This window comes from Nyctereutes procyonoides, unplaced genomic scaffold (assembly GCF_905146905.1).
Source record: "Nyctereutes procyonoides isolate TBG_1078 unplaced genomic scaffold, NYPRO_anot_genome, whole genome shotgun sequence".
Lineage (NCBI taxonomy): Eukaryota > Metazoa > Chordata > Mammalia > Carnivora > Canidae > Nyctereutes > Nyctereutes procyonoides.
The window spans coordinates 42,028,614-42,052,548 of NW_026575139.1; the positions used below are offsets into that span (position 1 = coordinate 42,028,614).

General features: G+C 42.6%; 1 protein-coding gene across 4 annotated transcripts in view; it reads right to left on the reverse strand.

Annotated features, from left to right (window-relative positions):
• The window catches only part of SAMD4A (sterile alpha motif domain containing 4A), a 216,428-nt gene that overhangs the window by 79,551 nt on the left and 112,942 nt on the right, over positions 1-23,935 (reverse strand). For 3 of the 4 annotated variants that reach the window (XM_055303731.1, XM_055303730.1, XM_055303732.1), the window contains one exon: positions 7,947-8,465. In XM_055303731.1, the coding sequence (XP_055159706.1) occupies positions 7,947-8,465 (519 nt within the window). Of the gene's footprint in view, positions 1-7,946; positions 8,466-17,765; positions 17,823-23,935 lie in introns of those variants that run through there. The other variant, XM_055303733.1, reaches the window with a different exon arrangement.

Below are 23,935 nucleotides of genomic sequence, written 5' to 3' on the forward strand. Positions count from 1 at the left end.
TGGCTTTATGGGGCCTAGCAACCATCGTTCCCAAAAATGGACAGAAGGCCATTTTTCATGCTCCTGGAAGGCCAAAGCCCAAGCAACATCCAGGCACTGGGTGCCTCAGTAGTTTTTTTAACTTTTAATTTTGAAATAACTATAGATTTAACAAGAAATTGCAAAAATACTACATAGAGAGGTCTCATGTACCCATCTCTCCTGACTCCCCACAAGGTGACATTTTATCCAACTATAGTGTATTATCAAAACCAGGAAATCAACATTAACGAGACTATAGACCTGACTCAGCAGCTTTGTACACAGATTTTTGGGGCGGTACGGAGGGGTACCATTACAAATTTGTGTGCAATCTTAGTGCATTTTTTCACAGGAATAAATTCATATAACCACCTCCACAATCACGATCACAGTGTGTTATTAAAAGTCTGTTAGTATTGGGACCTAGTTGGTAAAATAAGTCACGCGAAAAAAGAGTAACGATAAATGTCACTATGAGGATAATGACAGAAGGCTAAATGATCAATATTATCACCAAATAGTTAGTGAATTCCCAAGGACGTTTTCTCGTTTATTTTGGAAATTCATTAACTTCATGAACATCTGCCTAGTGAGCCCAGAAATTTATTAAGTTCCTACTGTTCAGCAAACATTTATGGCAGGGTGGGCAGACAGGCTTCAGCTCACATGCCATCTCTTATTGAATTATAGCGGCTGCCTTGAGGGGTATATTGAGGAGGATTTGGAGGCCACATCTGGCCTTAGCAAGAGACAGCCAGTATCTAACAGAGACTCTCTGCCACAGGAGAATGGCAGGTGAATGCGTGCCAGGAAATTGCCATCTCCACAGTTTCTGTGACTTTTCGAGCCATGTGGTGTTCTAGGTGCTGGGAAAGAGGGAGAAAGACACACAACCCTTGTCCTCAAGGAGTTTGTGATTGGGAGGGGGAGGCAAACATGTCAACCAAGAATTGTGACACAGAATGCTAAGAGGTGACATTGAAATATATATATATACACACATACACACATGGGTCAGTGCAAAGTGAGCACAGCTGGGGTGCAATTTGGGCAGGGGTTTAGATCTGTGTGCTGTGGAGAACTCTTGATGCTATGGTGGCTGTTCCATATGGGGACAAATGCAGAGTCAGAGTAAACAAGGGTCTGCTAGCTAGTAATTGAGTCAATGCCTGAGGATAGGATAAAGAGGGACAGGTATGTCTCCTCAGAGCTTGACTGCCTGGGTTCAAACCCCACTTCATCCAAACTTTTTTGGTCTGTGACACGGGTCAAGTTACTGAGCCTCTCTGCGCCTCAGATTTCCTCATCTATCAAGTGGGGATAACCATAAGACCCACATCATAGAGTCTGAGGATTAAATGAGTTAATATTTATGTAAAGAGATTTGAACAGTACCCAGCATGTAGCAAATAATACGCAGTTGTGTGCTCTCACTGTTCATTTACTTTTAATGATCTGTGGTACCAACATTTTTTAAGGTATTGCTTTTATTATCAGAAGAATCAACTGAGTCTAATAAAAGAAATACTAAGGTTCCAAAGTGTACCATGAGACTGTAGAAGTGAGCTGTTTCAATGGAACGTTTTGGAATAATTTTTGTAACCCAAAGTTTCTGAGTTCTTGCCTCATACTAAGCTAGCAAAGGGCAGCATGTTTTCAAATCCAAATGTAAAAAATGTGAAGAAAAATCAGGTATTGCAATGATTTGAATAGAAACAAATTTCTTTGATCCGTAACTGCAGCAACATAGTTTTCTTCCAGGTCCGAGTCTGCCAGCAAAGAGTAGAAAATGGTTCGAAAGGTGGTCTGAGGTAACAGAGATGGCACTGATCTCCACACAAGGGAAATCTGTGAGATCTCAAGAAAACGGGGAGGTATTTTTCCTGAATGGTTTACTTTTTCTATAGCCGACTTCAGACAGGAGGCAAACGCAGAGTTGCTCAGCCAAGTTCCATGCACCTTACATTTGGAATTGCTTATAATGGCCAAAGCAAAGTTGACTAAGACTTGTGTGAATGGTCAGTGGCAGCCAATACCTTGGTTCTTTCTGATCCTATGAGCTCATGAGGAAGAATCTGCACACTCTTGCTTTTAGTGACCAGACCCCTGAGGAGCCTTACAAGGAGAGTGAGGTTCCGAAAAATACATTCTTCCCTTTCTTCTCAAACACCTTGATGCTAACTCAAATGTTTGATTGATTTCTCAGCTGTCCCAACCCATTCTTCTCCTTCTCATGGAAGAAAAGGTCCTGCTCAAAGGTTCTGTGTGATCTTACATGATTTAACATCTACAACCAAAAAAAAGTACTCTTGCCTCTGCTTAAGTAGATGAAAATAGGTTGATTCTTGTTATCTTAGGGTTTTGTTTTTACCTCCTAATCTTAGTCTCATCCAAATCCCTTCCTTCTGAAACTGCATGGCACCATCATGCACATTTTGAATGCCCTCTAAACATCATTTTTCTCCAGCACCTTCTCAAAGTCAACATACATCCAAAATTGAGCTTGTAGCTAGTTTCTCTCCCTATCTTGCCTTTTATCTTTTTGAATCACTAACACAACTTTCTTCATCCCTTAAATGCCTACCATGGGTTACATGGGATGCCTGGGTGGCTCAGTGGTTGAACATCTGCCTTTGGCTCAGGGCAGTACCCCAGGATCAAGTCCCACATCGGGCTCCCTGTGTGGAGTCTGCTTCTCCCTCTGCCTGTGTCTCTGCCTCTCTCTTTCTCTCTCTCTCTCATGAATAAATAAATAAAATCTTAAAAAAAAATGCCTACCATGTGTGAAGTACTCCCAGTTTATCTCTATTATTCCTTTTTGATAAATCCAGTGGTTAATTTTTGGTCTTCATTTTATTAGAGGTATCAGTAGAATTTTACTGAATCACTTTTTCCCCTTGAAACATGTTCTTCATTCACCCTGCAAGACACACACATTTAAATTTTTCCTGACTTCGGGGCAGCCCCGGTGGTGCAGCGGTTAAGCGCCGCCTGCAGCCTGGGGTGTGATCCTGGAGACTCGGGATTGAGTCCCATGTCGGGCTTCCTGTATGGAGCCTGCTTCTCCCTCTGCCTGTGTCTCTGCCTCTCTCTCTCTCTCTCTCTCTCTCTCTCTCTCTCTCTCTCTGTGTCTCTCTGAATAAATAAACAAAATCTTAAAAAAAATAAAAAACAATAAATATTTTCCTGACTTCAGTGGTTTCTCCTATGTTTCTTATGCTTTATCCTCTTCTTCAGTCTTCATGTTGAAGTACCCAGCCTCAGTCTTTGGTCTTCCTTTCTATCTACACATAACTTTAAATACTACCTATGTGCTGGTAACTCCCAAATGTCTACCTGTCATACTCATACATCCAAATGCCTATGAGACATCTCATTGTCTAATGGGCACAAAGATTCATCATAGGAGACACCACTCCCAATCTTACTTTCAAACTCAACAGAAACTTTCGCCATCCTTCTAGTTGCATAATCAAAAACTCTGGAGTCATTCTCGAATTCTTTCTCTCATACTCTTCATTTATTTTGCCAGGAAATCCCATTGGCTGTACTTTCAAAATATATCTAGACTCTAACCATTTTTCTCTCTTCTACCTCAACCATCCTGGTCAGAATCAGCAATGTCTTGCCTGGATTACTGCAATAGCCTCTTAACCGGTCTTTGTTGTTTCTATCCTTGCCCTGGTACAGTCTATTAATACAGCAGCCAAAGTGATCCTTTTAAAATGTAAGTCAGGTCACATCACTCGTCTGCCAAAAAACCTCCAATGGCTTCCTGGCTTACTGAGAGCAAAAGTCAAAGTCCTTGCAATGCCCTGCAGTGCCCTGTAGGATCTATCCTTCCCTGTTACCTCTGCAACTCCCACTCTCTACTTCACTCACTCCTTTTTAGCCACTGGCCTTCTTGCTTTTCCCCAATAAGCTGGGAAAAGATCTTGGGGATCTTTGCTTAAGCTTTTTCTCTGGTTGGACTCTCCTTCCCCCAGACATCCACTTGGCTAACCCCCTTACCTCCTTCAAGTTTTTGTTCATGTTACTTTCTCAACAAGATCTATCCTGATCACCCTATTTATTACTATAATCACCTCACCTCCTAGGCCTGATCCTCCTGACCCTACTCTTCTTATATTTGTGCCACTTATCAATCTCTAACATACTATATAATTTCCATATGCTAGACTGTTAGCTCCACAAGGGAGAGCATCTTTGGCTTGGTCACTGATGCACTCTGAGTGGCTTAGGTAGGTTAAGCATATAGTAGATGCTCAATAAAATTTTTCCAAGTGAATGAATGAATAAATAAATGAATCAATAATGTATGTCCAATTCTAATTATTAGAACATTTCTAGCATCTCTTTCTTCTGTTCCATGCCTGTTCCTATCCTCCTGATACTTTCACTACTTCACAACTGAGGTTTTGAAACTCACTGATGCTGTACTCAGCACTGTCATTCATCTGGTTTGCACACAGCAGACCATTCCCTCTACAGCATTGTTCATATCACTGCCATGCCCACAGTGTGATGCTTGGCCTCTTTAGAGCTCTCAGATACCCTCCCTCATTTTATTGCCTTCTCTTACTACTCTTTTAACTTCGCAAACCTCTCCTTCCTCACTGTTTTCCAACCCTGCCTGCATACTATAACCTCCACCCCGTAGCTCACAATGCATGTCCCTACCCTTGGTCCCCCTGCCATCTGCTTCCTAGCTTACATCCCCTATTACCTGCAAATGCTTTCCTGAGCCTCTGGTTCATAAGGATCTTTTCATTTCACACATTCACAGTGCTTACAGTCCAGACCCTCCGTTCAGCTGACACAATCCTATATTGCCTGACAGCTGCTATTGGAGTTATTTTTTAACTGCACTTTTATGTAATGCATGGGTTATTATGTAAAGTTTTTGCAGATTAGTCTGCCTGAAGGGAGATATTTCATTTTTACTTGTGAGACTGACTGATATATCTTCTCTCTCCACTTATAAGTTTCCTGAAATTGAATCACTTTCCTTAAGCTTCCTTATATTTTTCATAGCCTCAAACACAGTGCTGGGCACTCAGGAAGTGGGTAGTGTCTGCAGTGTCTCTGGATGATGCAAAATCCACAGATGGAGGAGGCCATGAATGCTAAGGCACCAAGATTAAAACCCAAAAACTGTGTAAGGAAGTCATCTTCTAGTTAGTTTCTTTTCATTAACTGTCATTAATGTGGTGGATAATTTGAAAATGTGAAGCACTAATTGATCTCAGTTCTCTTACTGTGATTTATAATCTTGTTGTTTTATGTGAATATTTTTTCCATTTGGAAAGAAGGAAGACAGGTAGCTAGCTCTTCAGTGCAGTAGAAGAGGTCCTGAAGCTTTTAGTCTTACACATTTTCCATTGCAGTGAAATGGTCAAAAGTTACAGCATAGTCAAGGACCCCTCGTCTACTCTGCATGGCCAGGGCTCAGGAAAGGGGCTTTCATCAGCTGACAATCAGAGATGCAGGTGAGGGCACAGACTGTGGGTGTCAGTGTTAGCACTTTGCTCTCCGATGTCCTCCCTACTGTCTCTCATGTATTCATTCACTTAGCAGACACTGTTGCCAGCTTTGGCCGGGGCTGGGCATCTACATATATAATTTCATGTGCCTTCACCACAGCCCTCAGAGATGGATATCATGGATATTCTCATTTTACAAATGAAGACCTTGCTCAGAGAGGTTAAGTAACTTGGCCAAGCTGTAGTTAGCAAATTGCAGATCTGTGATTTGGACTCAGCAGGGCATTGACACCAAAGTCCTTGTTCTTTCCACTCTGTCAAACTGCCTCCCAGGTGCTCAGGATATATTTGATAGAGGTACAAGTGAATGAATGACCCAAAAGTTTGCAGTTTTGACAAACACAATTTAACCACCATAGACAATGCAGAAGACTAAAACGACATTAATGTTTTGTCAAAGAGATATTGAAATATAAGTGTTGACATGGCCTAAGTGTTTGCATGAAACTTTCTGGAAGAGAGACCTGAGCTTTCTTTGTCAATATTCTGAAACAGGGCTTCAACTCCTTTCATCTTCCTGAGATATATAAACCTAGTTATGTTGTTAAACCTTCAAGTCTTTTTCTACTCGATACCACAGGGGACCCAAAGATCTGGGAGTCCATGACACTCATCTCTGCATTTCTTCCCCTCTGCAGACCTGGGTGGCCACGATGAAAAATGAAAGCCTCCACTGACTACACTTGCTAACCACCTTGAACATACTAATCTTGCCAAGACTTACAGGCCTGAATGTGCAAATTGGTAGAGACAGAAATATGATGACCCAAGACTAATGACATAAAATTCAACCCTTAAAATAGAAAAGGCCAAGTTTTGAGAGGGCAGGCAGCTTGAAGCTTGCATCTCTCCCAACTATCAAAGAGTTTTGTAACAATTACTAGATTCCGTCCCTGACCAGGAAACTTAGGCCAAAAAGCTCTGTCATCCAGCATGTGTCTGCTTTAATAATTGTCCCAGCCACCAATCTCTGTCACACAGAGGCTAATGAAACTGTTCCCTAGATTACTAGTCAGTGAAAGAGACTGTCCCCAGAATCTCTTAACATAATAAAGTAATGATGTAATAATCACTTAACCCCCCAAATGTACTAGTTATTGAAATGTTGATGTAAAAATTAAAAAAAAAAAGAATTAAAAATCTCATGTTGCAGCATTATGAATGCAGTATCTTAAGCATTGCCTTGGTTATTTCAATTAATGTAGTTATAATCTGACACTCCCATGTATTTGAGAAAGCCATTTAAAAGGGCCCATTAGCTGAAAGATCTGAACAGAGGGAGAGGCCAAGAAGCCGTCACTGTTAATTCTTAATACCCTCAGATCTTTTAATTGGGGGTTCCTGCATGTTGACAGGCATGTAAGGTCTGACCACAAAAGCTTTCCCCCGAGAAAGTTATCTCAGTGCTGACATTGTATTCACAGACACATGCAACTAGCATCAAGGATTTCTGTTTCACGATGGGGCCCTCGCCCGTGTTGCCACTTATAGAAGCGCCCATGGCATGTTTGTCACTTTGCTCAGCCTAAGCGGGGAGCCACAGGGAGGACTCCCGGCCCTAGTCCCAGCTGTGCGCAGGGTACTTCGCTTTAGTGGTCAAAAGAGCAGAAGCCGTCCTCCGCTCTCCCCTTCCACAAAGCTGTTCCTGACATGCCTCTCCTGAGTTAGACTGAGCAAGAAAAGGGCATAGCATTCACACCAGGCCACAGCACAGAGCGACATTCTCAGTTAGCCAAACCTGTTTTCCTGGTCAGGAGGAAAAGTGCCCCCAACAAACTGGGGATAAAAACCAGAAAATGCAAGGGAGGGAACATTCCAGGGGGAAATATATTTAAAAACAAAACAAAACAAAACAAAAACAAAACAAAACAAACAAAAAAAAAGGAAGAAAGAAAGAAAAAGGTAAAAAAAAAAAAAAAAAGAAGGAAAAAAAGAAAGAAAATGCACAAATCCCACAAGGGCATCTGGTTAACCAGGGGTTAGAATCAGGTTTAGAGAATCACACATAACTCAGTGTCTTGGCAAATCCAAAAACCCCAGGGCGAAAGGCATGTGGGTAAGAGGTATTTCTACTTGTGGAAACAGGAAGTTTCCTCCTTTTACCATTTATTCTCTCTCTTATTCATTGTTTTAAGGTTTTAAGTCCAGTTTACAAGCCAAATTTGGACCATCAGTCATGTTTAACCTGCCCAGCATTTCTATCTTTCCAGAGTCAAAAAGAGCGACAAAGGTGGGATCCAAAGATCCCGTTCCCACAGCCAATTGCGATGAGCCTGTCTCTCCCAGGGTTACGGGGTGCTCAGAGCAGACATTCTCAGCGGGACATGCCACACGCAGCAAGTCACCACACCAGACTGCGCTAAGGGGCTTCCGGGAACTTACTTGTACTTGTGCTGGTTCCAATCGTATTGATTGTGGTGGGGACAGAGGAGGAGGAGTAGAGGGGCACATGGCCGTTCTCACACCCCAGGCTTTTGTCCTGCCAGTTGGAGGCGTTGATGCAAATCCCAGAATCCCGAGAGTTCTGCCACCCATTGAGCTTGTCATCGGAGTTCTGTCTTTGGTGATAGTAGTGTGTCTGCCCATAATCCACAGAGTCCGAGCGGCTTCGGTTCTGGCCGCCAAAGCCGGTGGACGTGCGGTCCTCCAAGTGATTCAGCCACATGGCTAAGGCGCTGCGGTCCTCCAGCGAAGTGGCCGGGTGTATGAGAGCATAGGACAGCAGCTGTCTGCTCTCCTCGATGTGCTGGTTGTGTTCAATAGAGTGCGCCAGGATTTTGGGCAGCAGTTTCATATACTCGACTTTTGCATCAAGGTTTCCTGGCTTCAGCAAAGGCAGATGAGTTAACAGGAGGGAAATCACTTTATCCTTGGATTCCTGCTGCCATTGGTTAATGATTCCTGGAAAGGAAAATATACGGGGCAAATAAGCAAATACACCCACAATGGCATCAAACGCCACCCTGTAAAAAAGAAGTCCTCCGGGTTGGAGTCTCCATCTATGTATCCCGCCTGTCTTTTCCTCAAAGCGGCCCATGTATCAGATTGGATAACCGACTCCAGGTTGTCAGGGGGCAGTGACATAAACGAAGCACAGAGCAAATGTTCTTGGATGTTTGGGACCTCAATCTAATTCCTGCTCAGGTCTCCAAAGAGCCTATAACTACTTTGATACAACCAAACAGAATTTACAGCTTTGTGTTCTTTCTTGGAAAAATCCAGTCACGCCTTCAGATGGACAGGGGGATAAGGAATAAGAACATTTCCATAGAGAAGCGAGTGGTGTCAAAGGTTCATTGGCTCCTTGGGGGTAAGGCTGCTTTCCCTCCTCTAGACATCTGTGGGAAAGTGGTTCACACCCTAGCAAAGGCATTTGTGTGAATATGGTTAAAACTTCCTAGACAGAGAAATTGGTCAGGCAAAGAAAGGACTCCCCTCATCTCATCTCGGTGAAGGAAGCCTGTACCTTTCTCATGAGAAGCTACCTCAGAAATCCATTGTGACCCCAAAGCTAGATCTCAGAGCTAGATTTAGCTCTAGTGGCACCTCTGATCACATGTGATAAGAAAGCTATTTTTCTTTATGTAGAGAAGATGTGTTTAGTTATCTTTTTTATGGTAAAGTATATATAACACCATATTTACCATTTTTGCCATTTTTAAGTGTACAGTTGTGTGACACGGAGGACATTCACCATATTGTGCAGCCACCCTGACCATCCATTTCCGGATCTTTTTCACCTTTTCAAACTGAGACTCTGTACTCGTTGAATAATAACTCCCCCTGGGTGTTATGTTATATGTTGGCAAATTGAATTTAAATATTTTTTTAAAATACTAACTCCCTATTTCTCCCCTCCCCCAGCTCCTGGCACCCACTGTTGTATTTTCTGTTTCTATCTATTTGACTACTCTAGTTACCTCATCTAAGTGAGATCATATAGTATTTGTCCTTTTGTGACTTCACATCTTCAAGGTTCATTCGTGAGAAGATCCGTTTGTGACACACTCTCAAGGATCCCCTCCGGTCCCCTTCTACTCAAAACACACACTTGTTGCCTTTAGTTAAACAAGGATAAACAATGTACTCTGCCTCTGACTGGCCTTTGAGAAGCAGCTTATTCCGGAAACTGGTAGTTGTCCTCAGAACCTGGGGCCACAGGAAAGAAAGGTCTCTTCCTGAAAAGTCACTCCTGACACCAGAAACATTGTCTCTGGCCTATTGCTTACCCTACATACGCTAGGGCAGGGCAGTCCTGGCTTTCATGCAATGTCCACAGAGTTGAAAAGGGGTCTCTGGAATTTGGCAGAGGGGCTTCACAGTTCTCGTGAGGCACAAACATAACAGGACAAGCTCGAGTCATTGTTGACCAGAAGCTACAAATCCATCAGGTAAGTACTAAAAGGCCCCTCAACTGAGGTTGTATTCAAAGTTATCAGGCAAGGAAGGCATGATATATAATGAAAGAACATGGGCTCTGGAATCAGGCAAACGTGGGCATGGATCGCAGATCTGCCACTTCATTTGCAGTGGGACCTTGGTAGGTTACTTGGCCTGTATAAGCCTCAACTGCCTCATCAGTTATGAGTGTTACCAACAGCCTCTGTCCCTTTTTGTGTGGTGATGTATCAAAAGGACGGGCTAAGTACTCAATGGTGGAAATAATGCCTTCTACTTGTCTCTGTATTAGTTGGACTCACATTAGAGCCATGTTGGTTGGTTTTGGACACATAATTTTTTCTTTTTAAAATTTATTTATGAGAGACACAGAGAGAGTGAGAGGCAGAGACACAGGCAGAGGGAGAAGCAGGCTCCATGCAAGGAGCCTGACATGGGACTCGATCCCGGGTCTCCAGGATCAGGCGCTGGGCTGAAGGTGGCACTAAACCGCTGAGCCACCCAGGCTGCCCTGGACACAGAATTTTAAAAATAAATGTAGAGTCTAAAGATGGCCCTGGGAAGGTCATTTAAAAATATCAGAGTTGGAAGAGATGGAAAATCAAAGGGTGAAAGAAACTGGGGCTGAGTTTATAATTGAACAATAATGAAGAGATGCTCAACTTGAGGATTTCATAAGAAGATGAGCAAACAGTCAACTATTTGAAGTACATGTCTTCAAATTGAAACAGCAGAGATTAAGACGAGATGTGGAGAAGAAAGGAAGTGCCAGGATGACAAAAGACCTAGAGGAGTCGCCAAAGAAGGCTTTATAATCTCTGTCCTGGGGGCCTGAAGACTAGAGATAGATGGTCTAGGGAAGCACTGTTGGATAGGAATGTAATGTGAGCCACATATGGTCTTGAAAATTTTATAGTATTAGAAGAAGAGTGAAATGAGAGGGGTGAAACTGATTTCAATGATATATTTTCTTTAATCCAATATAACAAAATATCATTATCTAACTTATAATCAATATAAATTATCAATGAAACATCTTACATTCTTTTCTTTGCATCAAGTCTTCAAAATCCAGGGTGTACATTACTGCTGATATCACATCTCAACTTGGACTACTCAGTCACAACTGAAGTGCTCAGAAGCCATGTGTGGCTGGAGGCTGCAGAACTGGCTAGGTGCAGGCAGGAGATATTCAGATGGGGAAAGTGGATGGCAGGAGGGCACGAATGACCTCAGCAGGTCCCTCCTGGCTCTCTGACTCTATATTTAGCTAACTGCCACCTGACAAAAGATAGCCCTTGCATTCCATTAGGTATGGCCTGCCTTCCAAGTAGTTTTGGGAGATGGAGGAAGCGCCAGTTCTAACTTCCCATCAGTATATTTTCAGTAAACACCCAGCATGTTTTTAATTATGCATATGCTTAGGATAAAGATAAAATCTATTCATCAAGCCCAAGGAATTAAAGAGGCCCTGGCAAGAAGCAAAAGGTCCTGAGAGGAAGATATATCTGTGTGTCATGCCAATCCAATGAGCAGACGTAACTATTATACACCTGGAAAATGTACGTTTAGAAATAAAATTTAGGAACAACTTTTAATAAAAATTCATAAGGTTGAGGAACTCTCGAGCTTTCTGCAAGGTCACTTCCCTGTTTGGGTTGCCTACCCTTCTGCAAAAGGTCAGCCACCACCCCCCACCCACCCAAAAAAGGAACAAAAAACATAAATAGGACTCAGACTGCAAACTAAACATGTTATCTCCATGTAAGCACTCTCTGCCAGGGATTAACCTGGGACCCAGAGGACAAAACAAGCACAGCAAAGAGGAGAAGAAAACAATGTGCCCTGGCCCCTTCCAGGCCTGAAGTGGGTCTTTCTCCAACCTCGGGACAGGGCTTGGATGGTGTGGGACTAGGGGGTGGCCAGGAAGACGATGATGACTTTTGTTCACTACTACCAGGAATGTGGAAGTGAGGCTGAGGCTGCCTCCTCAGGGCAGCCTTTGGAGGTGTACTACTGGGTCGAGGTATTCCTGCAGCAGTTACAGCTGCCACACTGACAGCTAATGGCACTGAATGTTTTCTATGTGCCAGGTACTCCTGTAAGCACTGTGCATGCTTGATCCTCCTAAGAAACTGAAGAGGTAGGTCCTCTTACAGCCTTATTTTACAGATGAGGGCGGAGAAGCACAGAGAGGTCAAGCCGTTTGCCTCAGGTCCCCCTGGCTAGTGCAGAATGGGGGGATGCAGATTAGTACAAAGGTACACAAAGATTATCATGCTAGAAGAGTTGGGCCATAAGTTAAATACATTAATATTTATAATATAGATAATATGTAATTATATAATACATAAGATATAAAATCTATACCTCTATATAGAATGCATATATGTGTATTATATTTACAAAGAGAATAATATGAATATATTAATAGAGGACATGGATCAGCAGATTTGGTAGTCACAGAGGTGCTACCTCCTGTGGTTTTAAAACATGTCTACAACTTCTTTGACATTCTTCTCTAAAAGATGGAGCCTAATTAATTCCTTTCCCATTCAGGGCAGGGCTAGACTTAGTGAGTCACTTCTAGCAAACTGAACGTACCAGAAGGGACAGTGTGTGAGTTCATGGATTAGGTTATAAAAGGCACTAAAGGGGCACTGAGTAGCTCAGTCGCTTAAGTGTCCAACTCTTGATTTTGACTCAGGTCATTACCTCAGGGTCGTGGGATCAAACCCCGGGTTGGGCTCTGCTTAGCACGGACTCTGCTTGTCCCTCTCTCTCAAATATATAATTAATTTAAAAAATAAATACGAGGCACTGAAGCTTTTACCTTGTTTTCTCTTAGGTTACTGACTTTGGGGGAAGACAGCCGTCATGCTGTGACAATACTCAACCCCGTAGGGAGAAGGGTCTTGATAGTGAGGAACTGAGTCTTCTTGCCAACAGGCAGCACTAACTTGCTAGCCCTGTGAGGGAACCATCTTGGAAGCAGAACTCCCAGCCTATTAAGCCTTCAGATGACTGCACTCCAGACAACACTCAGGAGACCCTGAGCCAGAACCACTCATATTCCTGATCCATAGAAAGTGCACGTGGTAACATGTTTATTGTTGTTTTAGCTGCTAAGTTTTGGGCAATCTGTCATGTGACCAAAAAAACCCCAATATACCTCTTTAAAAGTTTTCCTCTAGAAAAATGGAAGTGTTATTAGCCTTTGGCACTGAGCAATTCAGTCCTTCAGGCAAAATCATTCCCATTCTGAGATCAACTCATGAAACTAACCTGTTACCACTAAACATTCACCTCAGCCTCCCTCATCCTGATCATCCACTTGCCAAACAACTTTTGGACTATGATTTAACTCTTAGTATCTTTAGGGAAAGAATAAACTGATCATACAGACTTGAGATATTTCTAGATTCTGTGATAATGATTTTCGGGAGTGATTTAATGGTTTCTGATTGTGATTTGATTTCCTGTGGAGGTCACCTTCCTGTACTCAGTATATGGACTCTGAGTACATCTGGTCTCTCGGATGATGGCTCCTCATGGCAAATTAATAAGCTAGCACTGCAGGGTCGACTCTCCTGCTTTCCAGTTAGAACTGAGTCAATCTCTCGGGGTGAACATCCCCAGGACACTGATGAGAGTAAGCATCTCCACCTTCAAACAGAAGCCAGGTCTTATAGGTGGGGACTTGGTACATGAATGCTAGGTCCTGTCCAGCTGCCCACTGATCATCTTTATAGCATCCACACCATCTTCCTGAGGGCAAGGAGCTTTTACTGAGATGTGGACTCAATGGATTCTCCTTACTAGGGAAGACTTAGGAATCTTGAAATTTTCATAGTCAATCACTTCTGTGATGTGGTTTCTATTACCATACACACCAATATCACTCTCTTTAGTAGACACAGAGGTCCAAGAATGGCAAGGTTAAATGTTCCCAACTCACCTCTATTAATTTCCCTGAATATTTTCTCGAGATAAGGAGAAAGATAGTATTTGCTGGATGTTTTATGTGGATAAAAGTTGATGATTATAATTTATAAACCAGTGACATAGGAGTAGCAAAAAAAAAAAAATAAAATCCTAAAAGAGCTATAATAAAAGACCATGAGGGTTAGGAAACTGTCCCAATGATTCTTAGAGTGACAAAGATTGTGTTTAAATACCAAGTCTGGTATTATTACTACACAATTGTATGTCAATGTTTAAGGGCTCCAGTTGTTAGTAAATTACCCTCAAATTGCTATTTTATTATACCCTTGTTTTCAGTTTAGTAACATTTACTATAAAAGGGTTTCTCACAAGTGTATTTAGGCAATTTGCTCATGCAAGAAATGGTTGGAAAATAAGTGTGCACATACAAGAAATACTGTTTAAATAAATGCACTAAAAGGCAGAAATACTAGTGGATTTTAAATGGTCAGTTCTCTTTGCAAGGATTTATATTACAAACTCATTTTAGACACATCATACAATAAAGCCTTCTAAATGTGGTACAGTTTTGCACAACTCAGGGACAGTCAGCCAGTGGAAATAACACACACTATGTATTTGGTAGGGATGTGAGCTGACAGGGCCTCTAAAAAGTTAGAGAGGAGAATGGCAAATGCCAACATAGCAAACAGTGGGATTCTTGTATTGGCACCTGCACTTGCTTATTGTCTTCCGAGGTACCTTCTTTTTTATTTTTTTTTAAGATTTTATTTATTTATTCATGAGAGACACAGAGAGAGGCAGAGACTGAGGCAGAGGGAGAAGCAGGCTCCCCGCAGGAAACCTGATGTGGGACTCAATCCCAGAACCCCAGGATCATGACCTTAGCCAAAGGTAGACGCACACTCAAACACTGAGCCACCCAGGTGCCCTCCAAGGTACTTCTTGAGCTAGAAATGACTGGTGAAATATCCCCATGATTTGGTGGAGCTCCACAAGACATGTAGATTAGACTATTATGGGGGACCCAGACAGTATGCAGTTACTGAGCTCCTATCACTGCAAGTAGTGCTTCAAGCAGATACATAGGACTGAGTAGATAGAAACCTTCTCGTTTCCAAGAAGGGTGATTGGCAGCTTCCCAGGTGGCTCCCATGGATCCTTGCCTCTTGGTATTCACACCCTTGTGTACTCTCCTCCCACAGTGAATCCAAACAGGTCTATGTGACCAATAGAGTGGAGTAAGGTGTTCTGAGATTAGGTCATAAAAGGCATTGTAGCTCCAACCTCCCTCTCTTGGCTCACTCTGCAGGAATGGAGCCACTTCAATTCTGAAGACGTTCAAGCAACCCTGGGAGAGACCTATGTGGGGAAGAAATCAGGCCTCCTGCTAACAGCCAGCACCGACTTGCTAGCCATGTGAGTGAGCTACCTTGGAAGTGGATTCTCCAGCTCTAGTCAATATCTTGACTGGAATCTTGCAAGAGATTTTAAGCCAGAACTACTCAGTGAGGTTGTTTTCCCAAATTTCTGACCCTCAGAAAACTGTGAGGGAAATATCATGTGAAGCTCTTAAATTTGGGCGTCATTTGTTACACAGCAATAGTTAACTAATACAGCTTCTTAGTGAGCTAATTAGAGCTTTGTGTTATTTGGTAAAAAGAAAAAAAAATCACTCCAAAATGCTACTGCCCCTTGAACTCTTTAGAAAAGAAAGGGATCTATGTAGTAGATTTCATAGCCTATTATAACCATTAGAGCTTTCTCTGAAACCATGAAGGTCATTAGCTGCTGGACATTCATAGACACCTGATGATCCTCAAAGAGTACCCCTGACCTTAACAGATACCTACAATGACTGATTTACCACTACAGAGTGGCCTGGTCATCTCTTCAATGGAGACTTCTCATCTTAGTCACTTTTCTTCCTGGGTGCTGGCATGACTGGGTACTCCTGGAGAGCTGTTTTGCTCCTGAAGGACCCAGGCCAGTAGTAAACTAGTTCTGAGATTTCCGCCAAAAGCTCAAGTTGGGATTCACATTTAGGTTTCTGACCTCTTCCTGGCTATGGCCAACTTTTGTAGGTCTGAAGCTGCCCATTCCCAGAGGGCGCATTAAAGCTGGCCAGCTCCCCTGACCACTTGCCTCAGTTCTGACCTCACATCTATATAGACGACTCCCACATTTGTATTGCCAGCCTAGGTCTCACCCTGTGCTTCAGACTCACATGTCCAGTTGCATCCTCTACATCTCCACTCAGTTGATCTCAAAGTTACTCTCTTCAAAACTGAGCTCCCACTCTCACTCTACTCCTGTGATCCTCTTCTCTGTCTCAGCAATAGTTCTTCCATCTTTCTAGTAGTTCAGGTTGAAGCTTTCAAGTATCCTTGACTACTCTCTCTCTTACATCCCATATTTAATCTGTTAGCAAAAACATACCCAGATTCTGACTACCTCACCACCCACCTCCTGCCCCATAAACAACCTAACAACCAGAATGATCTTTTTATATGACTTATCTCTCAAAGTCATATCACTTCTCTGATTAAACATTCCAATGGTTTCTCATCTCACTCTGAGTAAAAGCCAAACAGCCTATTGGGCCCTCTATGATAGAGCCCCATCCCCTACTACTGGTCCCTCATTCTTCTCAGTCCATTCTCGCTTCCTTGCTGTTTCTTTAACATGCCAGATATGTGCCTCCCCCCAATCTTTGCACTTGCCCTTTTCCATATGGAACGCTCCCCCCCCACCACCCAAATCCACATCTAGCCCCGCCCAGGTCTGTATTTGCTTAAATGATGCCACAATATTTTAATTGCCCACATCATTCCCTCACCCTATACTTCTTTATGCCCCATACCCTACTTTATTTCTCCCCATGGCATTTATCACGCAGTCTGGTGTATAATGATACCTATTTCCTGTCTTTCTCACACTAGACAAAAGCTCTGTGGAGGGCAGTGATGATGTCCCCATGTTCTCATGCATTATCATTTCCTTATTAATTATATTTTTAATGGCTATATAAAGTTGTGCCCAGGCATTTTGTTTGATAGTGACTTATTAGACTTTGGATTTCTTACTCAAAATCTTAAGCATTTCCTAGAAATTTCTTTGAAATGAAGACTGACAGAGTGGGTGACCTACAAACTATCAGAGGCACCAAATGTCACCTCAAAACTCTCCAGTCACCTCTTCCTCATTTGATTCTGCAGAATTCTGATTACTTCTAGCTTTCACATCCAATAAAAACAGGAACATGTCAAAGAGAAAAATAAAATGATTAATTTAATTTTCAAAATCTTTACTACGTCCTCCTGTTAGTATTCTGTTAGGATAGAAAATTTCCCTACGTGCTAGAAAACAAAAGCATAACGGGTACTTTTCTTGATTGTAACTGACACCAATTAAAGTAATCTTCATGATAAAGATTCGTTAGGCTGAGACAGCAGAATTAAATGTATTCAATATGACTCTTTTGCAAACATCTGTTGAAGAAAGAAAGAAAACCAATGCCATTGTATATCCAAATTCTGGGCCATAAATAATTATCTTCTAATAAAACCTCACAGGAATGGGTCTCCTAAGAGTCATATAAATTAGAGACGAAGAAAATGTTACCTTACTCTTGACAAATGCAAGACAAATCCTTATAAACTACATTCAGCTAGTTTTTAATACCAGAAACCCCTCAGAGGAGAGGCTATAAATGTTCCAAAAGCAGGAAGCTTTCCCACTTGCTAATCTTCAGTGCCATTCTCTTGCTCCCAGACCACCACTGACAAAACCCCACATATCACAAAATGACTCTCCAATAGTATTTCAAAATAATGAATTAGCAATCCTTATGCTGACCTTGCAGAGGAGAAAAACATGCTTTGTACCACAATCCTTAGATGCGGGCCTTATTCTGTGAGAAGCACCAGAAGTGAGAACCTTGAAGGATGCACACTGTTGTCCAGGTGGCCTAATAAAGGCAATCATATCTGTTAATGAAGAACTTCAAGACCAAAATCCTTGCCAATGGCCAGACGGAGTCAATAAGGAGTGTCTTGGGAGAAATATAAACAGGTCAAGTCCCAAAGGAATAGTTCGTGCTTGATCTGACAGACCAAACTGAGCCAGTGCTTCCCATAATAGGTTTACAAACCTCACTAAGTTGGGGAAGGGCCATTTCACCTGTAACAACAGGGAGTCATTCTATGTCTTTTTTTTTAATTTATATATTTAAAGTATACAACATGATATTTTGATATACATATACATATTAAAATGATTATTATTACAGTCAAGCTAATTAACATTTTTTTATCAGTCTTATATAATATCCAGTGCTCGTTACATCATGTGCCCTCCTTAACATCCATCATCCAGTTACGCCATCCCCTCACCCCCTTCCCCTCTAGCAACCCACAGTTTGTTTTCTATGATTAAGAGTCTCTTATGGTTTGTCATTCTATGTCTTTAAATGAGTCTGGATGGTAAAGTCACTAGGTCCTATGCTTTCTAAAATGTGGAATTCGCTCAACAACTTATACACAAAATTTCCCATCTTGAGAGACAGGAATTCAAAGTGTAAGTGTGAATGTAGGAGCCCTGTGATGTGTGTAAATACTGTCACCAAGGAACAGCACACATACATCCCCAGAATAGACGTGCCAGAAAAGTTGATAGTAAAATTTATGTCACTAACTTAGGTATGAAATCTGAAATACATGTATAAGTTATTCTATGGAAGAGAGAATGGACAATTTTGTGGAGGGAAGGTATTTGAATCCATGGTCACAAATGAACTGTTACTGTATTTATAAAGAAGGGCCTAGGTGACTGTACAAGGATGGCCTTGGGTGAGCAACCCTAGAACATTTCCAATCCTATTCCCTTGTCCTCATTAAGTATAGCCCTGTAGAGGGAGTGGGAGGCTAACCTCCCTTTCTGGGGTTCTCTTTAGCTATTAGCCAACTCCAAGAATTTATGCAAAGATAAGCAGCTTATTTTCACTTGTTATTTGTGTACCAAACTCATTTTCAGGCTAGCAGGTCTGTTGATGAAATCAGAATAAGCTTTTTTCAGATTTTTTGAAAAGGGGAGGTACTTTTTAATTACTAAAGTCCTCTGGGGCAGTGGGGTAGGAAAGAAGAGAGGCAGGATAGACAATGGCAAAGGATGAGGTTGTGCAATTAGAAATGAGAATGGCCAAGGCCATTTCCCTCTTTCTGGGCATCCCACCATGAAGTTAAATAGGACCAGAGGTCAGTATCTGGACGAGAATCAGGAGCACTGACCAGCTGAGGACCCTCTGCTTTAGTAGACTTTGTGAAAATGATGCAGGGGGAGACAAGAGCTCTGTGCCCACAGTTATAAAGACTATGGACAAAGGTCTCTTGCTTTTCCTTCCTGAGCCTCAAACACAATCTGGAATTCTCAACCAAAGGAAGACCTGAAAACAGCAAAAGGACTTAGGCAACACTGGTCCAGAGCCGGAAGCAACAGCAATGGCAGAGCTTTACATCACCACCCTTAAGGGTAGATGTATTTATTAAGCCATTGGGTCTTTATCTTTGGTCTCTTATCAATGTAGGTGGCCTACTATTAGGACCTATCCTCTTCAACAGGGTGTGCAGGGTCAGAGATAGTCATGGGAAAGCTTTCATACCCCATAGAAATATCTGCAATACAGAGAATTTGGATAGAATCAGACCAGAGAGGTAGATAAAATACTTTAAGGTCTCCATTAATAGAACCAACTGCTAACTCTGTAAGGAATATAATTCATTTTCTAAAATAACCCCAGAACCTCCAGCAGACCTCCAACCAGCATCCAAACAATATTTACTGGAAAAACACAAAAAGCTTAATTGATTATCACTGCACCAATGGAGACAATCCTTGGCTATTCAAATCTTAAAAGAGATCGTTATTATTAAATACTCTCTTCTAGAAATGCCCTGAATCTAAATAAATCCTCCCCCTCCTACTCTCACCCCCATCAACATCCATGATATGGTTTAAGAATCTGCCACCTCCCTCAAATCCCATTGATCTACTCTGGCCCTCACTGTCTGTCTCTACTGCAAAGACCAACTCAAGAACATACACATTCATGTGACACTTTCCTCAACGAGACTTGGCTCCCTGAGAACAGGGACAGTGTTGCCCACTTATGTGTCTTCTAATGTTTGTTTAGGTCCATGCTGATCACACAGGCTGGCTGGACCAAACTGGATAAAAGATACATGTACTCAGGGATCCCTGAGTGGCTCAGTGGTTTAGCGCCTGCCTTCGGCCCAGGGAGTGATCCTGGAGTCCCGGGATCGAGTCCTGCGTCGGGTTCCCGGCATGGAGCCTGCTTCTCCCTCTGCCGTGTCTCTGCCTCTCTCTCTCTCTCTCTCTCTCTCTCTCTCTCTGTTTCTCATGAATAAATAAATTCTTAAAAAAAAAAAAAAGATACATGTACTCTTTTGGCAGAGCCAATCTGTTGCTTCTCAGTTCAGTCTGTCTCCAGTTAGAGTGCTAAGTGTCAACAGTGGAAACTTTGGGACCAGGGCAGAATAGTGGGGGACCCTGGGCCTCCATTGAAGGGGAGCTCTGGCCTCCTTTCAGGGGTGGATTCCCCCAGTGTCTTCACTTCAGCTCCTCTCGAGGTCCTCCTGAGGCTCAGTTGGCTCTCAAACCAATCTACACACATACACATACACACAAAGAAAACACAGACAGAGGTGGGAGCCCAGATGTTTAGAAACTCAGATCCCAAAGCACAGATTACAAGTACCTATGATGGGCTTGGTTTGTCTTGGGGTTCCCTTCTGAGGTATTCACTTACAAGAATGGTAGGAGCATCAGGCCCTCTAAGTGACTTGAAGGAAAGGAAAAGAAAGATAATAAAATGTACTGATTAAGAGCATAGATTCTAGCGGTATTGTCTTGGGTTTAAATCTTGAATCCAGATCTTCCATTTGGGTAGCTGTGTGACCTTGGGCAATTCACTCAACCGCTCTCTACACTTCAGTTTCCTCACTTGAAAAATGGGGTTCCCTCATAGAATTGTTATGATGTTTGAATTATTTAATCTGCATAAAGCAAGGGAGCACTATCTGGCCCATAGTGAATGCTGTGCAATTGTTAGGGACAGTCACCATCATCTAAGGGACCAGGACAATGCTCCATGGGCCCTTTCCTACAGACTGGGGAAGGGGAAGAAGAGAAGATAGGAGAGCCAAAAGGCCTAAGACATTGGTTCTCAAAGAGTAGCACCCCCACCTCACCACACACACATACCTGGGAACCCATTAGAAATGCAAATTCTGGGACCCCATCCTAGATCTACTAAATCAGGAACTGTTGAAAAACCCCTTCAGGAGATGTGGATCCAGGCTTAGGTTTGAGAACCACTGGTCAAAGGAACTAAGAAAAACCAAGGCCTCTGATTCCCAGCTTTGGAATGATCAGCAGGTCAGGGCTGGTATATAACCAGGTAGGAAAAATTATTTCCTGCCAGGAGAAGGGCTAGGAGGAATCATTTCAAAAGGTAGCAAGGACCTATTTTTAAGAGGAAGTGGTTGAATTTTTAAAAGGCAATCAATAAATAAGCAAGTAAAATGTCATAATATATCTAGGACAGGGATGACCTCTCTGGTTTTCCATTCCTAAGCAACCTAGTGAAAAAGAGTGAAGGCTAAATAGGGAAGCCATGACCCAGCCCGCCTAAGTTTTCTGGGTGCCATCAAGAACAGTAAACAAAGTCTGACCAGGCCTGGGGTGGCTCTGATAAGATGAAGGTGAAAATTTCCATTTTAAAGTATCTCTACCGCAGAACCACCCCCTCACAAACCACTCCTGCATCAACACCATCCCCGCCACCAGAGTTCTGTGTGCTCCCAGAAGGCTGGAGGTGGGCCTGTCAGAGTCCTGGGAAGAGCGTGGGGCGCACAGCCAGAGCATTACCTCTAGACAGTTGCTCCGGAGAGCCCTTTGGTGAAGAAGTATCAACTCACAGGTCTACCGGTGAACCACAAGACATGCAGCAACAGGAACAAAATTCTCTTGATTAGAGGACCATAAGATTTTGCTGAGTTTGGGGGAGAGGGCACAGACGCTGTACAGGTTATATGGAGCAGAACACATTACAGTTGAACCAGATGTTAGGTGAAAAGTGTGAGTTGATGGAATTATCACATAAGGGATCGCTCCATCTCCTCTCTCTCCACTTTGTCCTCCTCCTTTTCTCCCCTCCTCTGGTGTCTGCTAGGCACAGCTCCTCATTATTGAGTGTCCAGCTGGGTATTGTGATGTCAGAGGCATCACCCACTGTGGACGATGCTGGAGGAGAGACCAGCAGCCCTGATGGACACATGGCCCTGATTTGAGCTCCTGTGACACCATGTGACCCCGCGCTCCCTCCATCTACTGGTAACATCTCACACCTCATACATCTCTGGAAGCCCTAAGGTTCTCCTCCCAAAACCAGTATGGTGCTTCAGGGAAACTGAGGCACGGAGACGCTCATCCGAGGTCATGCAGCGATACTCTGGTTTGACTGTGAACAGTGCCAGAGTTTCCTGACCATTCATCCACACCCGCCCAGGGGCTCCGGCTGCCTTTTATAGAAAGTTTCCACACACCTTCTATTCCTAACCTTGATCACAAGCATTGCCGGTCCACATGCTTTGGAAGCACCAGCAGACACTCTGTGTCACAGACTTAGTAACACACCCCATTTAGGACCATGAGCACAACTTGTTTGCACCGGACGCTCAATGCTAGATATCCTTCTAGGGCCATATTTTTGGTTTTATCTCAAACACAGCTAACTAATCAGGGCTTTCTACATTAAAAAAAAAAAAAAGGCAACTTTGGTTCCCCAAGAAAAATTAGCAGCTTACCACACACACCCTTTCCAGATCATCTCCGAGATGCCAAGGACATCAAAAGTCTGCAGTTTGGGGAAGAAGAATACTTTGTTCCTAACTGCCCCTGGTGGAGCAGGGCCCATTTTTTTTTGTTTTTTTTATTTTGCAGTCTAATGGTAATAGTAACAGAATATGAAAGATAATCTAATAAATAGAGATCATTACTTCTCTCTATATAGTTATATGTATGTTTAAATATATATATATGAAATATATAAAGTTATCAGAATGTTTTAACCTTGAGATCTAAAATGAGAAGGGCCTTTGGAAGGGAAGGATGTAAGCCTCTCAGAATAGGATCTGTAAGTGAAGGTGAAGAGCAGATATATAACCTTTAGCACACGACTTGCTCCACTAATCACTGAACAGATTCCAGTACCTAAATAAAGTCGCAGAAAACATACACATCAGAAGAACTGGCTCACTAATAAAACAAAGGATGTGCCAAGAGAGGGAGTGCTCACCAGACAATAAGGTGACTTGGTTTCTCAATATGACACAGGTACATTTTGACTGTGTAGTAAATAAAATAAAAGTTCATTGTAAAAGAGCCCCGACCGTCCCCCATGTGATCCGCCTTTGCTGCCTCCTCATGTGACTGGCCTCCCAATTTAGAGCGTAACCAACTCCCAGTGACCTGTAATAACACCATTCCCAAATTAGAGCTCTCAATTTGACTTGGCCTTGGTTCCTCCCTCCAAGCAAAATAAAGCATCCGTTTTCTTTTTTTTCACATTCATAATACTCTCCTTTTTGAGTTGCCAACTCAAACCCTGCTCCAGTCAGATTGAGCCCTTCCTCTATTTTTTTTTCTGGTTAGCCAAAGAAGCCCGATGGAAAAACACCAAGAGACAAAAACAAAAACAAAATCAGACAAAAATTCCAAGTAAGTGACATTCAGCTGGAAAAGCTATGATTCACATGCAAATAAAAATCTCCCTGAATTCACTGTTACATGACGCAAGCCTCTGGCTTCGACATAAAAAGGGCAGAATGAAATCACCCACAATTAAACTCACTCTGGAATACTGGAATTCTCTGGCAAGGCCTACCCAACTAATGATAAGAAAACCCCCAACTGTGACAGAACGAAGCTAATTGTGTTGGATCCCAGGG